The 16,421-nt window shown below is 50.7% G+C and overlaps 1 protein-coding gene across 1 annotated transcript in view; it reads left to right on the forward strand.

Annotated features, from left to right (window-relative positions):
* Positions 1-15,957, forward strand: part of LOC126522560 (uncharacterized) — a 72,472-nt gene extending 56,515 nt beyond the window's left edge. The window contains exons 2-3 of the mRNA XM_072288953.1: positions 13,815-14,145; positions 15,902-15,957. Of these exons, the coding sequence (XP_072145054.1) occupies positions 13,815-14,145; positions 15,902-15,957 (387 nt within the window). The remainder of the gene's footprint in view (positions 1-13,814; positions 14,146-15,901) is intronic.
* The last annotated feature ends 464 nt before the right edge of the window (positions 15,958-16,421 follow it).

The following is a 16,421-nucleotide window of genomic DNA, read 5'->3' on the forward strand; positions in this document are numbered from 1 at the left end:
CGTAAGAAACGTGCTCGAAACAACAGCAACATTGAAGAAAAGCAGTAAAGACAATAGGTCTGGGGAACGAGCTTTTATTTATTTTTCTTTTGCTGCACTTTCGCCCAGTCTTAATAACAGAGAGCGGCTCGGATAATGGCCCGGCCACGAGATGATGAAGACGTTGAAGCTAAAAGCGTCCCGTTGCGACGGCTCGCTGTGCGATTTCACGGAGGCGCGGCTATAATACGACGGCCGCGTTGATGGAAGGGTATATAACCGCGCACCGGCGGACCGCATCTATAGCGATGCGACAATCCAGAACTCGACGTCGACGACGACAGTTTACGTACGACGACGCCTTCGTTGCGCAAAGTGCGGCGGTGGCGCCTGAGACGAGCTAATTTTACGCCTCGCCTCGCCAGCTCCAGGCGTTTGTCCACGCGCGGGCCGCGACGCCGGATTTGGGCACATTTCGTGAGGAGCGTTCCTCCTGCGAGTTTGCACGCAACGACCAAGGATGCCTGCGCAGAGCGAACGCGCTATAGGTACGGAGCAAACGTAGGAGAGGAACTGGCTGCTCTTTTTTTTTTATTTGTCCTTCTAATTTTCTTCAAGTGCAAAACAGCGCAGTGCTCTGCAAATCAGGCTAATCTCTCTTCATGGTAGGGTTTTTGCTTTGTTGTGCTTCCTACTGAAGTGCGTGCGAAAGGAGATGAGGTACTCAGTACTGCTGAAGCCGTTTCAGCATTTGTGGCATTTATCAGGAAAACGATCCTTCTAATGATTGTTGGGAGCAGGTATACATGTTATATTGCGGAAATTAGAACTTCATTCCCTCTCTAATTAATTAATGAGTGTAACGTTACTTCAAACTGCGAGGGCGATAAAGAGAGCAGCTCACTAAATGAGACTCTAAAAGAAAGGGCTGCACATGAGTCCTGCGCTTGCGTAATTTTCTTATATTCGGGGATTTTCTTTTTTAGCCCAGATTCCCAATGAATCAGTGTCAAATGTCCGATACTTTTGGTTCATAGGATCTGATTGTCATTGCATGGCTACCTTCTCTATTACTACCATGCGCAGACCACAATTTGCCGCCTGTCGCCAGCATGCGAACTCCTTTCAACATTACAGGCCCAGTTTCTCGGTGTCGTCGGCCTGCTAACAGTAACCGCGATCAGGTACCGCCACTTTGGGATTATACTGCCCGCCATCGGTGGCGGAAAAAATGCAGCGCACGATTTTTCCTCGTCTTGACGAGCCGTCTTTGTAAAGACCGTGGAGTTTCCCGCTAAAATTACTAGCGCGAAGTCCGGTTCGACGACCGTTCAACTACCATGCATGCGTGACGGTTCTTAGCACGCCAATTTGTCTAATTATCGTACTTGTGGATTCAGACGTTACTATAGCTGTACTCAGTATGCTTTATAAGCCTTTATTTCCCAAGATTTCGAAGTGGTTCTATACTTGAAAGGACTCTGCACGAGCATAATCACCGCCGCAGTTAGTGCATTTATAACGCAATACCTTGTCGAAAACAATCAGTTTTCAAAGTCACGAAGCCGTCTCAAGCCACATGAGGAGCCGTTTTAGACAAATCTATGCCCTAGGCATCGTTCCCGTGCTGGCCAAACAGCCATATTGCAGTTCCCATAAACACTAATACCACGTACACTATAGTGCCAAGAGTTCAGTTTAACGATTTTTTATAAGAAACTCTAAACAGTGTAGACCAGCGCACAACTCTGCAGTTCGGTCGATGGCTTGTCGCACAAACGCGTCGCCGTCGCGTGTCTTCGTGGAAACAAATAAAAAAAAAAAAAAGAGGAGGGGTGGGGGTGCGATGCCAGAGTCGCGTGATTGCTGGGGTGCCGCCTTCTTCCCTCTTGCTTCCGCCGTATACGTACACTCTCGCCTCCATCGATTCTAGAGCACCGCGTGTGTAGCGACGTCTCGACCCGCGTCGTGGACCCTTCTTGGCCGCGCGTTTACGCCTCTTCTCGTCTCCGCGAGTTGGCCTCCGCGCGTAGAGATGATGGGGACGACGCGTCCGTTCACGCAATTTTGTCGTTAGGCGCGCCCCTAATGAGGCGCCACTCGCTGCCTTTGTTGTTCGACGTCACGTGACGCGCGAGGAAATCGACTGCGCGCTGTAACGCCGCGCGTTTGGCGTGCGACCGCGTGCTGCTCGAGGCTGGCTGGCTCGCTGGATGCCGCGTCGTAGCTGTGTACGAAACTGCAGACGAGACTTCCCGCTGGACAACGGCGACGCGAAGTCAGGCCCTAACCGCTTCGCAAAGAGAGAGAGAGAGAACCACCGCAGGAGCGTGAGACAGAAGCGCGAAGCATGCGCGACTGAGCCGACGTCTTCGACACAGCGTATATTCGAATCGCTGACGTGCTATGCTTATAGAAAGCAAGACGTCTTAAGCCCGTGTAGGTGTCGCCTAAATCGCGACCTCAACTAGGGTGTCTGGATGGTGCCGCTTCTCGCCTCGGCGACGGCTCCTTCGAAGTAACGGAAGCCGATCTCGAAGGCGACGCTTTTGTGTGCTGCAAGCGCCGGAAGCGTTTGCGGAAGGAGAGCCGGAATACGTCATGGCCGCTGTGCTCTGGACATCATCTATTATTGGACGTTTTTCCACTTCAACTCCGGCAAATGAAAGTCAAAATGAGACGAGGAAAGACAGGGCAGGGCAGGAGGGAGAAACAGACGGACGAAAAAAATGAAAAAAGAAACAAAGAAAAAAATCAGCGAGGTAATTGATTTTCTGCTTATTCTTCCTTAACAGCCACCTTAAACAACAATCATCGGCAGGGCATATCTACAGAAGCTTCCCTTAGCGATTATTACGTGTGTGCGTGTTTTATGCAATTTTTTTTTTCTCGTTTGTTACTAGTGTAGCTTTTAAAGTATGCATGGTACAAATAAGGTGCATGTGCTAAATTCAGTTCTTTTTTTTTTTCTGAAAGTCTAATCTGTTTGACTCTTTAATTCATCTACTTGCTATACGTCCAGGGGGCCCAGATCTCTGTCAAGTGGAAATATTGCCCCTTTTTGTTCGGGCCATCCTACATTCTCATGGAAACAAATTGAAATGGAAATTATCCGTGTCGTCACTTCGTCGAAAAACAGAAAGTATTGCAAGCTTTCAGAAGTGTTCTGCCGCAGGCTGCTATTCACTGTGGCTGAGGAAGAAGGATAAGTTGGGTCGGTTGATTCACCCGCTCTTTCTAACAGTACGTACCGTTTCTGCACGTAACGAGACACTTCTCTAAGCACGTGCAAACATGGCCGCGACCGTATTACGGCGGTCGAGCACGCGCAACCCCTTTGAAAGTAGATATTGACGCGTGCACCTAATTTATCCTTTAGCCGTTCGCAGTGCAGGAGAACGTCTTCTTTTGCGCCTGTGCTAGAGCTGCGCTCACCATCTGCAATAGATTCTTCAGAGAGAGTGTGTGTGTGTGAGAGAGAGAGAGAGAGAGAGAGAGAGAGGTAAGGGATGAGGCAGGGAGGTTAACCATAAGGGAAGTACCCTACATTGGAGAGAGAAGTCTAGACGCTGGACGCTTTCACGCAATCGCACGGCTCAGAACAAAAATAAATTTGCGGTAGGAATCGATGACAATTTTTTATGCCAGGTGCCATTCCTCAACGCTAGATTTAGCAATGTAAAGAAAACCGGGGCGGAGCGTTGGTGCGGTAGGCACTTAAATTTCCCTGAATGTGTGATTTGTGTCGATATCTGCGTGCACCATGCCGCTTTCAACCGCTTGGCGACCAGAGTGCGCCATTCTTTTGATGGTGTCGCACCGTCTTTGAAGCGTGCTTTTGCTGTAGTGCTCGCGTGTGCTGGCGCGTAGCATGCTGTCGTTCGGTGTACGTCGTGGTAGGAGCCAGTACGATAACCTCGCGACTCCCTGTTACGCGCTTGACTGCCGGTTAGACGACGTTCTCTGACACTCTATCCTGGAAAGCTGCAAGCCGCTGGTGAGACATTGTTGCCAGCAGTACTGTACGGGTTTCTGAGGCGGTGGGGTTGGAAGAGGGGCGTATGAGAAAGGAACGGATGCTTAATCGGCTTTTTGCTTCCCTTGTTACGGTATTGTAATTTTGTTAAAGCGATACTCATCTCGGCTTCTTGTTTCTTTCTGCGCGTGGTGCTGAAACAGACGATCTCTCTATGAGATTTAAACGCGAAATTCGTTTTGTTTTACATTGATGTACACTGGGCTTAAAAAGAGACTGAGTTGCAACACTAAATCAATCCAGACTGATTAAGTTTTTTTTTTTTTCAAAACCTTATTTTCATTCATTTAGAGGGACAGTAGTTATTATTACCGTAGAAAACGACGACCAATCATGAATTTCGTGAATTTCGTGAGTGAGCCTCAGCTTCGGTACGTCAACGTGACGTTACAGATTTCAGAACATTTTATCGTATTCAGATTTCGAACTTTTTTAGAACCAGATAGTAACGATTGAAACGGGGCAGTCGCTCGGTGTACTTCTTTTCTTTTCTTATCCACAAATAGCGCTTTTCTACAGAAGACAGTTTGGGTACAAGGTTCCTTGTTCACCCCGTCCCCACTCTTCCTCTCCGTTTTCTTCGAGCTGCGGGTCACTGCTCGAGATTACGAACTGCGTATGCTCACGGGCGCTCCAAGATGAGCTATGAACAAACTGTACAGAGGCTTCGGTCGAGAATTGAGGGGTGGTTTCGCGGAGGAGAGTACGCGATACGGGACCTCTCTCTCTCTCTCTCTCTCTCTATATATATATATATATGTATATATGTATATATCACACACACACACACACACACACGTGCGCTTGAAGGTGTACTATATTCTGAGACGCTGCTCTTAACGATGTCGACTCGGCTTCGAGGCAAGTCCAAAACGAACCGCGGATTCCACGAATGTCATGCGAGAGCTGCCACCGCGCTGCACCCGCCTGCCGCAAGCCGGCGCTGCTGTGTGTAACTATACGTCGGCAGAACCGATTTAGTGCACCACGTCCACCTCACCCATGTCTCCGCTCCTCCTAAGTTCTTGCCGCTGCGTTTGCTCGAGCGCTCGTAGCTTTGAAACGCGTTAATTAATGTTTCTTGCCTCCTTTCGCGAGCCATGAGTTTTGGCGCTTTGGCGCTCAAGGCGACAGAGCTCGGGTGATCAACATCTCAAGTGACGTCGCGCGCACGAGAGAGAGAAAGGGAGAGAGCCACGGCGTCACACGACTCCTTCCGACGTTATAAACTTCCGCGAGTGTGTATAGAGGGGATGCTTGCCACGTGGCCGGGTGGACGGTGTATGCGTTTGTATTTATACGCACTTACAAGTAATTGCTCTTCGAAACGTCGGGTTCAGAGGAAAAGGCGAGGGGAGAAGCCGCAGGAGATGGGAGTGAAGAAGGGCGATGAAACGGGACCATCTATACGTGTGAGCGCGTCACACGACTCCTCCGCATCCACGGGAAAGTGGAGCCCCGTCCGTAGATGGCTCCCCACCGCCCCCTTCGTTTACGCCAAGGAGATCACGTGGCCGCTGAGTGCTGAGCCCCGTGGCTCGTCGGAGTCGCGCCGGAGTCGGCCTCCCTCTCTTCTCTGCCCCCGTGACGCGTGGTCGACGGGGAGAGGAGGGGACAAATGGCGTGAGAAGGGTGCGGGATCTTGTCGATGTGGAGGGATTCCAGTGTCCGGCTTTGCTTGCGCGTCGTGACGGTGTACAGTGTCCAAATGTCCCCCGCCGTCGAAACAGGACACTCTCGTTCGATTCTTTCTTTCTTTCTTTCTTTCTTTTCTTCTTTCTTTCTTTCTTTCTTTCTTTCTTTCTTTTTTCTGCTAGTTTATACGTGTGTCCGCGTAGCCTTTACGTTGGCTTGTAGCATTTGTGCGCGTCCTTTAGTGCCACAGCCAGCGCACTTTGCCGTGAAATGCCAACTAACTAGCACAGCAGCACGCAATATTAAAATCACTGTGCCGTTTCGGAGACCGCACCTGATCAGAGAAGCTCGAGGCGCTCATGTATTTTTCTCTACTTATTTCACCGTTGCGCATGTCCGACTCTCGCTTATTTACCCGTGATGCTTAGATCGACGTTCGTCAGCACTCGGGGGTGGAGTCGTCGTCGTCTCCGCGTTGCGTTTCCTCTCCGTAGACACCGATCACGGAGTCTGAACGCCGGGCGCGATTCACGTTTGACCCTGACAGCGAAGGAAACGAAGAGGCGCCTGTTTTAAGATGGGCGTGAATGAAAGACGGGAGCGAGTGCGCGCAGCTTCCAGGAGAGAAGGGAAAGACAGAACGAAAAAGAAAGGGGGGGAGGAAAGGAAGGATGGGAAGGACGAAAAAACAAATACGCAGCTTAAAAACCAACACCACCGTTATTTTCGGCAACACACACGAACACACGACGCTGATGCCGAGGTAAATGGGCACAAAAACCACAAAGGGCTTGACTGAATTCCGCACAGCCAAATGCGCAGGAAAATGAACCGCGCTATTAAGAAGGAACGAAGAAAGGAAGGAAGGACCCGCGAAGTAAATAAAGAAAGAACGAAAGAGACAGGAACGAAAGAAGATCTTTACTATCGGAGAGAAAGAAACAAAGAAAGAGAGAAAGCGAAAAAGAGAAAAGGAAAGAGTAGAAGAAAGAAAGAAGGCGACTGAGAGGAAAGCCTCTGGTTTCTCGGACCCTGGAAAGGCGCACGGCGGCAAACGCCGGACGTCGGTAGGAGTTGGTTGCCGCCCCTTGCGAGAGGAGAGGAGCGTTTGCTCGAAACGAGCGGTGCGCTTCGCGCGAGTACGGAGGTAACATCAGGAAACATGAGGCAGCCCGGAGCGGATGGCTGCGGGTTTGCACCGAGCCGTGGGTGTCTTTTGCGTGGGTTTCGACCGTTCGTCGTTCGCGACGAACGGTCTCTTGAGTCAGAAAAGACTCAAGACTAAGCTCAAGTCAAGAGGACGACCGAGAGAGGTCGGCGGCGAGTGCTCTGGAGCTGCACTGTTTTTCGGGGATCGGATAAGTGGACTATAATAATGGCGGCACCAGTTCGCCATGATAATGATAGTGGCACCGGTTCGTCAACGTTATTGTCATTGAGTTTATCGAGACCCTTTCGTGTTGATCGAAAGTGGCAGTCTGTTTCAGACCCGCAGAAATCATTATTACGTAGTAAGCGACGAATGCGAAGACCATCCTTGGTGTAATCCAACGCTTAACGGAAGCCTGGAATAAAACAATGCAGACGGTAAAACGACGCCGACTACGAGAAATAATAAAAAAAAAAAACGTGCGCACTTTGCACGAGTGGTGCAGGGCTGGAGTCAACAGCGGAGCTTGTGATCACCTAGCTTTTACGTGGCTTGCTTAAGTTGTTTGTAGGTTTTGCGAGGTTATGCTAGGTTTTGTGAAGTCGTTGGTAGGCTTGGCTAAGTCGTTTCTAGGTTTTGCGAGGTTATGGTAGACTTGGCTAAGTTATTCTAGGAATGTCCTGACCAGTCCTCCTGGGTCTCAGCGCTCAGAAGCACAGAGCTCATCGCTCAGCTCAATGCTGTCCAGAGGGTTCGGGGCGTGGCCGAAGGACTTTGTCAATCGGCCCCGACCTGGGTGGAGCCGCCGGATTGATTTAATTATTTCTCCTCAGGACCTAAATAAAGTTCGCACTCACTCACTCACTTCTAGGTTTTGCGAGGTTATGCTAGGTTTTGCTAAGTTGTTGTCTCGGCGGGCTTGACGCTGGAATTTTTCAAGCAGTCGCAGGCCAGGATCGCTTTCTCGGCGACGTCGAGTGTTCAGACGTCGACTTTCGCGTTTCCTCGACTGAAACTCGAGATCCTCGACTCGGCGTCGCCTCTTCTCATCCGCAGCTTCGGTGCGGTGTTCCGGATCAGCTCGGCGGCGACGCATCGCTTCTCGCTTGGCAGTACGGCGCTCTTCCTGGTAAGCCGCTTCTTCTTCGGGTGTCCGGACTTTCTTCGGTCTTCCCATGGCAGCAGCACGTACGTACGGAGTAGAGGAGGCGAGAGATGTGTCGCCGCGCCGGCTGTTCCGAACTTTTACTCGCCTGTGACGTCACGACTCCGCCCTACGCGCGTGGGATGCGAGGAGGTTACGTGGCTCGGTGCTCTTCGCAAGTGGTTGCTAGGCAACGCGAGGTGGCGCACAGCTGGGCTTTTTCTGGTAATGCTCCACGGCGAAACTAAAAGCTTAAACAGCTGCGCTGTTAAAACTAAAATAAAGATCTTCTCCATACTGTCACGATGCCGCGAGAGTGTCCCCGGTTATCGTGTTCACCTCACTATTCGGTACCTAGGACTGACAGGCAGTGGTCCTCCGCGCTCCGAAACCGGACACCGGATGCTCTCGGCAGCGCAGACCGCGGACGCTTCCGCTCCAGTCGGGGAAAGCGCACAATCAGTCCGCACGCCGTTGCGCTTGCCTCCAAGCATTCGCCGTGCTTGGGTTCGTCGTAACAGCAGCCCCAAACTGGTCAACGTGCACAGTGACAGTGACTGCGCGCTCTCTCTCTCTCTTTCACACACACACCGGGGCGAGGACCCGGGCAGCTCACTCTCACGACTCCTCCCATCGCGAGAGCCGCAGTCGCGATGCGGCAGGCTCGACCTCGGCGGTGCCACCAACGACAGCGGCAGTCTCGCAAGAGAAAACAAACTCGCCGAGCCAAACGTGGCCCGCTAGCGCCGAGCCCCGTTCGGCAAAGCAGCTTAGGAGGCGTAGTCGTTCGTCGCCGGCGTCCTCAACTGGCGTGGCCGTCCCTGGCTTGACGGCAACTACGGCAGCACCGCCAAACAGCAGCGGTGCAGGATCAGCGAGCGCTGTGTGTGTGTGTGTGTGTGTGTGTGTGTGTGTGTGTGTGTGTGCGCGCGCGCGGGACAAATTATAGAGTGCAGGACCGGGCGCGTCCGTCCGTCCCCTCCTCCCGAAGCCCGCCGCCCTGACGAACGTGTACGACGGCGGCTGCTGCTGCTGTGCTCTAGAATTAAGGGATTTCTGCTCGCCGAGCCGAGCCGAGCCGGTCGGCCCCGCTGCGCCGATGCCGCCGTGTGTGGGAGGCACCGACGCCCAAGACCCGTCGCGCCCTGCCGTCGAGCTCGGGCGGCGCACTCCTAACTCTACACCCCGCGACTTTTATCTCGTCCTATACTGCCATGTCTACGTCCTTCCGAGTTTCTTTTCTTTTATTTCTTCCTTCGTGTATTTTCCCATTCCGGACTCTTTTCTTTCTTTCTCTTTCTTTCCTCGAATACCTACTCTGTGTCACTCGTTCGCGCTTTTATTTTTCCCAGACCAACCCCTGTATAGTTTGGGTGCCTGTCTGTCTGTCGAGCCGGCGCGATACATGTGCCGCAAAGGGGCACTTCACTTCACCTCGGGGCAGAGAAAGAGGCACGCCCGCCGACGCTGGACGCAATACTCCTTGCGAGGGAGAGCTATATAGCTATACGGTCGTCGTACACCCCTCCCTACCCCCCCCCCTCCTCACCTCGCGCCTACCTCCCTGGCATTTCGAAAAATGGGATGCGTTGCGTGTGCGCGCGTGCGTGTCAAGTTTTAGCACGAAATGCTCGGGAGGCACACTGGTTCCACCCGAATAGGCGGCATCGAAAAAGCGCGCAGTAGGAGATGAAAAAAAATAAAAATAAACCATACCTCGCGAAGACTATACCCCCCCCACCGCTTCTACCTGCGTGCACAGATCATGCGGAAAAACAGCATGACCTTGCGTAGCTGCCTGTCTTTGGCGCGGTAATTTCTGGAAGGAGGCGGCGTGTCACGTATAGTGCTTTAAGAGGTGGCGTGGATTGCTGACTTCAAGCTGGCTGTGATCCATGGTGGTTTGTGTGTTTGATTTTAGACTTCGTGGGCCAGATTTCATGGGTGATTGGCAGATTCACGGCTACTTGGGAGAGCCGGGCTGCAGCCATTGGTAACCGTCTCGAATGACAGCATGGGAAGCTGGCGTGTTGGATCTGACAGGCGCCGAGGTGGGAGGGGCACCGGTAGCGGGTTTCGGCGACACGCACAACGACCACTGCGAACACACATCACCGAGAGACACACAGGAAAGTCGAGATGGGCAATGACCTCCAGTCGCGGCAGCCTCTGTGGCGAGAGCCGCACGAGGTTGTTCTTGTACGCCGCCTTAGAAAAACCTCGTCTCAAGAAACGGCAAGAACTCCACTTCAGACAAGTAGCGCGGGTCCTATTGGCGGCGAGAACTTACGGAGTCGTCATCTGTCGGAAGCGCCTCGCTTGCGTATAGTACCAGGGACAACGCGGCGCGCTCCTCATAGGTTTGGCTGTCGGCGCTGAATAAAAACACCACGCGAGAGCCCTCCCGGACATTTCTGTAAGTACTCTCGAAACGACAGAAGTTATTTACTTGCACAATGATAACATTGGGCAAACAGAAAGCACATAATGGTTTACAGACGCTATTGCTTTACCGAATGCATACAGAGAACGCCCACTGCGCGCCGTCGCCGTGATGAAGTCCCCCGAACCGGCTTCTTGCATGAAAGGTATAGGCAGTAGCTGAGAGCAAACTATGCGAAATACGTTCTTATAGTGGGATGTTTGCACAACCAAATGGAGCATAACAGAATGAAGCCTCAATGCAGCGAGCGTACGGGTACGCAGCGACCGACTGTGCATTTGCATGCATGTCCGCGCACAATGTTTCACTTTCGCTGCGAGCGCGTTTTCGCACCGTGCCGTGAGCTTCAGGCCTCAACATTTGAGCATTTGACTGTACACGAGCAACAATTGTTGTGTGGATGCTATCAGAGCTGTTCAAAAATAATTTCGTTATAGCTAGGAACTTCGACGTCTTTCTTTTTTCTTTTCTTCTGAATTCTTGGACGTTTCAATATCATTATTTTTTAAGTTGCATCGCACTGTACATTTATCGGCTTTCTCAACAAGCAATTTCCCACTGCTTCCTTTTAATATTCATTGTTTGGTGCTAACACAAACATGAGCATAAGTCATGCCTTTTTCTCTGTTTGCGCACCGCAATTCTGTAAGTCTAATAGACCACCAGTTATCCGCCCTACGCGTTACGTGGCCCACTCAGGCAAGCGAAAGAGGAGTGCCGCTGGAGTACACACCTCCTACATAACCAGTTTCTACGGTGGCAATACGTTGTGTTGCTATATTTATTCAATGCTAACGCATTACCCTCCACAGTCAACGTGAGATGGGTCTCGCGGAATTATTTTTTCTTCCTTCATGGCTGTGATGACGACGACGACGACGACTACGACGATGATGATATCCCCAAGTGACACTTCCTACACCCAGATTACTTTTTGCGCATACCGACCAAGGCAGTCATTGCCGCTCACGTTTACCAAAATGAAGAAAAGTGTGGAATCGGAATATATTCTGCTATTTTCGATTGGTCGTTTTCTTTTCGCCTTCCAGACTTCGTACAGTTTTTTCTAGGAGAATTTAAGCTGTAGTTCTAGCCCTTCGTAAACTACATGCATCAACATGTTACACAGTGGTCGTGACGGATTCTCTGTCTCTGTGCTCCCCCCTCACTGCTTCTGATGACTACCAGGTATTTCGAGCTTTCAAATCGCTAGTGCCCCCTCATTTAGCTTTGATTCGATTGGTTTGGGTACCAGGACATAAGGGCCTAATTCTGAACGAAATGGCAGATTTAGTGGCGAAAGCTTCCCTGAATGGCCCAGTCATTGAAATCCTACAGAGGGAAAGGATAGAACCACCCTGGACATTTGAGGACATCACATGCAACTTAAGTGTACCACGATTGTAGTCAAAGAGCTGCATTCCATCTGCAGAAGCCAAGTCACTAGTCCTGGAACATTTGAACACTACTTACCCGAATCACCTACAAGTATACACAGATGGCTCTGTCAAAGCAGACGAAGACCGCTGCGCAGCTGCATTCTATATTCCCTCTCTAAGATATACATTGTCTGGCCGTCTGGACTGTATAGGCTCGTTGACAGTTGTGGAAGGCGTAGCAATAACTTTTGCTTTGCGCAAACTAAAGACTTTGCCTTCGCAGAATGTGGTTGTCCTTACGGACTCAAAGGCCGCCTTACAACAACTATACCGTGGTCTGCCATCCCTCAAGTTCCCACGCAAATCACTAGTCATCGTGAAAGAACTCAACAACAAAGGCTTCACAGTAAAATTTCAGTGGATTCCCTCCCACATTGGTATCTCAGGAAACGAAAAAGCTGATGCGCTTGCATACGCAGCGCTCTATCATCCTCCCAAAATCAAGGCTCCAAAGAGTAATCAGGTAAAAAATCTGACATTTGAAATAACTTGGGGTCGCTTTGGGTTCCACTGCATATACCCTGCGTAACCAAGAGATTTCACCGAGAGCAAGCCTCACTTCTATATCGAATAAGGACAGGATCTGCTAGTACACCGGCCTGGTTATTTAAGACGGGGCGAATCAATTCTCCGAACTGTATGGCATGCAACGAGGCAGGAGAGATTAAGCACTTTTTGTGGTCCTGCTAGAAATTCCAAGATGAAAGGGACGCTCTCCTGAAGAATCTGCAAAAAAAAAAAAAAAAAGAGCTTCCGCGTGCGTGTCTGCACCACCTTATATTTCCCGAGGGATCAGTTATAGCACGCAAAGAAACTTCACGTCTCCTTATCGAATTCTTAAGAGAGACTGGTTTGATGGACATATGGTGAAACCCTTCAGCGGTATTGTAAGAGACACTCGGGCGGAGCAATTGCCGGCCTTGATCGCCAGGCTAAACCCACCTGTTGCTACAATCCACCACCACCATCATAGGGACGAGATTTCAGAGGCAAATGACGCTGCGTGAATTTCACGCCCATTCTTTAACAACCTCTTCAGATTTTCGGAACTTGTCACATTATTGGGATAGTAAATTCTGTCAAACGCGGAGGACTTCAAGTCGCAATCATTATAGACTACGCTGCCGCCTTCCATTTCTAAATTTTTACCTACACAGAGCTGGTCTGGCTCCCTCACCGAACTGCCCCTTTTGCGGGGAACATGAAACAATAGATAATTTCCCATTGATTGTCAAAGATATCCTGAACTGCGAAAAAGAACATTAGAAACGCCGTTCCGCCTTTTTAGATAGACTTAAATGTTTAAAATTTACTATCGTTAGGGGCCTCCACCCTTGGGCACAGTGACAGGAAGGTTGGCGATGCCGTCCAGGATTTTACTGCAGGGTCACAAAGATTTCGACTATAAAATCAAAACTTTTGGTTTTCTTATAGTTCTACAAAATCCGTTATATTAGCTGTATTTTTCTTTTCATTTATTCCTACATTCTATTAGAATACTGAGATAGGATCTACCTATTATTTCCCATATACGTATTCACCAATTTTGTTCACGGTTATTTTATCATTACCTTTTTTTTCTTATTGTCGTATGGAGCTACCCGGTTCTTGACCAATCCCCCCAGACAGTGTATCATCATCATCATCATCATCATCATCATACTGGCTACGCCCACTGCAGGGCAAAGGCCTCTCGCAAACTTCAACTACCCCGGTCATGTGCTAATTGTGGCCATGTTGTCCCTGCAAACTTCTTAATCTCACCCGTCCACCTAATTTCAGCCGCCCCTTCTACGCTTCCCTTCTCTTGGTGGAATCCAGTCCGTAACCCTTAATGACCATCGGTTATCTTCCCTCCTCCTTACATGCCCTTCCCATGCCCATTTCTTTTTCTTGATTTCAACTAGGATGTCATTAACTTCTCATCCCAAAGTGCGTATTCCCCACTATAACGTCTAGGACCTAACATCCCACATCTGCCGCTGCAGGACTACGCGGAGACGACGATGAACGAGCTCCTCGGCTGGTACGGCTACGAGAAGGTGGTCGACCGGCGGGACACGCAGGGCCTGAACCTGGGCCACTTCGCCGCGTCCAGCTCGGAGGACGAGCGCAGCGGCCAGGACTCGGCCGGCGAGCCGCGGCCGCGCCACCACCACAAGCAGCGCAAGCATCGCCGCTCGGCTCGCCTCACGCCCCTGCACCACCAGAGGCTCGCCACGCCCGTGGCCGTCGCCTCCTCGGTGGGAGCGGGCGACGACGCGCTGGTCATCGCCGCGCCCCAGCTTGGCGAGCCCGGTACCAGCCCCAGGGACGATGGTGAGTGCTCTTACTTTTCTTTTCCTCCTTTCTTCTCATTCTTCTGCTCCGTGTAGCAGTTCCGAGAGACGGTCCCGAGGAACGTCACGGAAGAGAGCGTCACAAGCGCTCAAACAAATTTGTTCCGTGCACCAAGTCCAGAATGGGAACTGTCGTCATATAGTGTCTCGTGGCAGTGCTGATCGAGACCCAGGGGCCGAATTCACAGAGCGTTTCGTTCGTTAAGTCCTCTTTACCCTTGACCGGCTGCCTTCGCTAATATTAATTATTCCCACCCTCTCGTTTACCTGGCAGCTGCGCTTATGAACAGGCTTATTGAAATAGCTTCTTTGTGAACACGGACCCAGAAACGCTACGAAAAGTGTGACTTTATGATCTAACTCTTTTATGGGCGAACTTGCCCCTGAAAGACAAGGAATACTGAAGTCACGATAGCGGTGTGCACGGTCACTGAATGTATTTCTAGGAGGTGGGTGGGTGCACTCCGGAAATTTTGACTACCTAGTGATCTGTGACCGCCTGGAACCACGCCGCTTCCTCGTTTGAAATGCAGAAGACAGGTGCCATGCAGGATGCCCCGAATTCCTTGCTGGCCTGAGTTTGCTCGACTGCAGTCAGTGAACAAAAATAATGTGGAACGCGGGAATGCTGCAGATAACGAAATGTCGATACAAAGCCACATTTGTCAACACGAGCGCACCCTACGCACGCCACTACTTCGTCTCAAATTTAGAAGACTGGGCAATGTTACGCGCCAGCGATGCTTATTAATCGTGAAACGCTTTTAGCTCCCGTTGTCGGCGACCATCAAGTGGCCTTGAGTGAAAAGCCAGAGCCGATATTCGGGCACTCAAACGAGAACATCCGGGCAAGTTGTGAGAACAAAACGAGATCATCCGGGCAGCCAGTCAAAACTAAAGAATATGCGGTGCCTGGCCCCCAACCCTTTGTATAAGACAGAATTACATACGCTATTTACTGCCCATACAAGTTACAAAAGCTATTGCTTCCGAGTTCTTCCTAATGTTTGTTCGCAATGTCACTCAAGCTGTGACTTCCAGTACGCTGAAGTTTTATTTCACTTACAATAGCGACGTTCAAAAGGCAGATACAGGGCAGCATACACTTCAATTCATTGTCATCTTTTGGCGCTGAGACAGGGTTGCTTGTTCTCTTTTGAACGCCAGCGGTCCGTGAGTTCCGCGGCGCGGGTTTTGCGTCGCCTCGAGAGATGGCGCCTAGTTGCGTGGCGCCTCCTTCAGGCGCATTTTTTTTCTAGCTGGGAAGTGCGCTCTGTCTCCCTGGCGTCTTTCGCTTCCTGTGGTGCCACCTTCAGCCGGTTTTCTTCTTCTAACTAGGCAGCGTCTATATGGACCAGCGCACAGTATGGCGTGGTGTGGTGCGGTGGGGTGGGGTGTGCCGTCGCAAACGCGCAATAAACTCATTTTAAGATTGTGGCTAGTAATCTGCTTTGCCGGTTGCCATTTCATGCTTACATCTGCTCTCGATTACGGGAGATCCAGCAATTTTGTTATCAGTGCAATATTGCAATACCGTGACTGTCCCGCTATCTATCTACGCACTCGGTGCAAGCCGCTTGCCACGCCTTTCTGGGGCGCGTCTTGGGCTCCTTTCGGACATTATCTCTTCACTGCCGAATGCGAACGGTAGGGATGTGGCGCATTCTGATACCAACCCTCTCCTTTCTGTCGATTACGTTAAAGGAAACATTTTTTTGGATAACTTACTTGCACAGGCAATGGGTGGAACGATAAACGAGTGAAAGAAGGCGCCAACGGTGTGACCACATGACTCCTTCTTTTTCGGTTGCTCTTGAGGTAACGCCCGAGTGATGACAACCCCAGAGGGAATCTAGATAAGCCAATGAAACTGGAGGCATGCCGAGGGTTGGATTTCATGCCTTGCTACCATTAGCTCATTCATCTGAGGGCGTCGCCAGAGTTTGCGGATATGCCCGCGAACTTTGACAAACATGAGCCTTCCTGCACAGCACCCCTGCAAGGCACCTACAGTAAAAGCATCAATTTATTTACCTTTCCGATCCAGTGCTGCTATAACATTCGTTGTGTCCAAGGAAGTTTTTAAAGGAAATTTGCTGGACTCACTGCCCCGCACCTTCTTACTAGCAGAGCTGAAGCCAGAGCTTACCCCTGTTTCGCCTCTGAAAGTCAGCCGCGACAGCTGGAGTCTGCTCGCGCAGCTAAGCGCCTTTGCTCTGTTAACGCCAATGCTAGCATAATCTAAATATAAAATCT

This window comes from Dermacentor andersoni, chromosome 6, assembly GCF_023375885.2.
Source record: "Dermacentor andersoni chromosome 6, qqDerAnde1_hic_scaffold, whole genome shotgun sequence".
Classification (NCBI taxonomy): Eukaryota; Metazoa; Arthropoda; class Arachnida; order Ixodida; family Ixodidae; genus Dermacentor; species Dermacentor andersoni.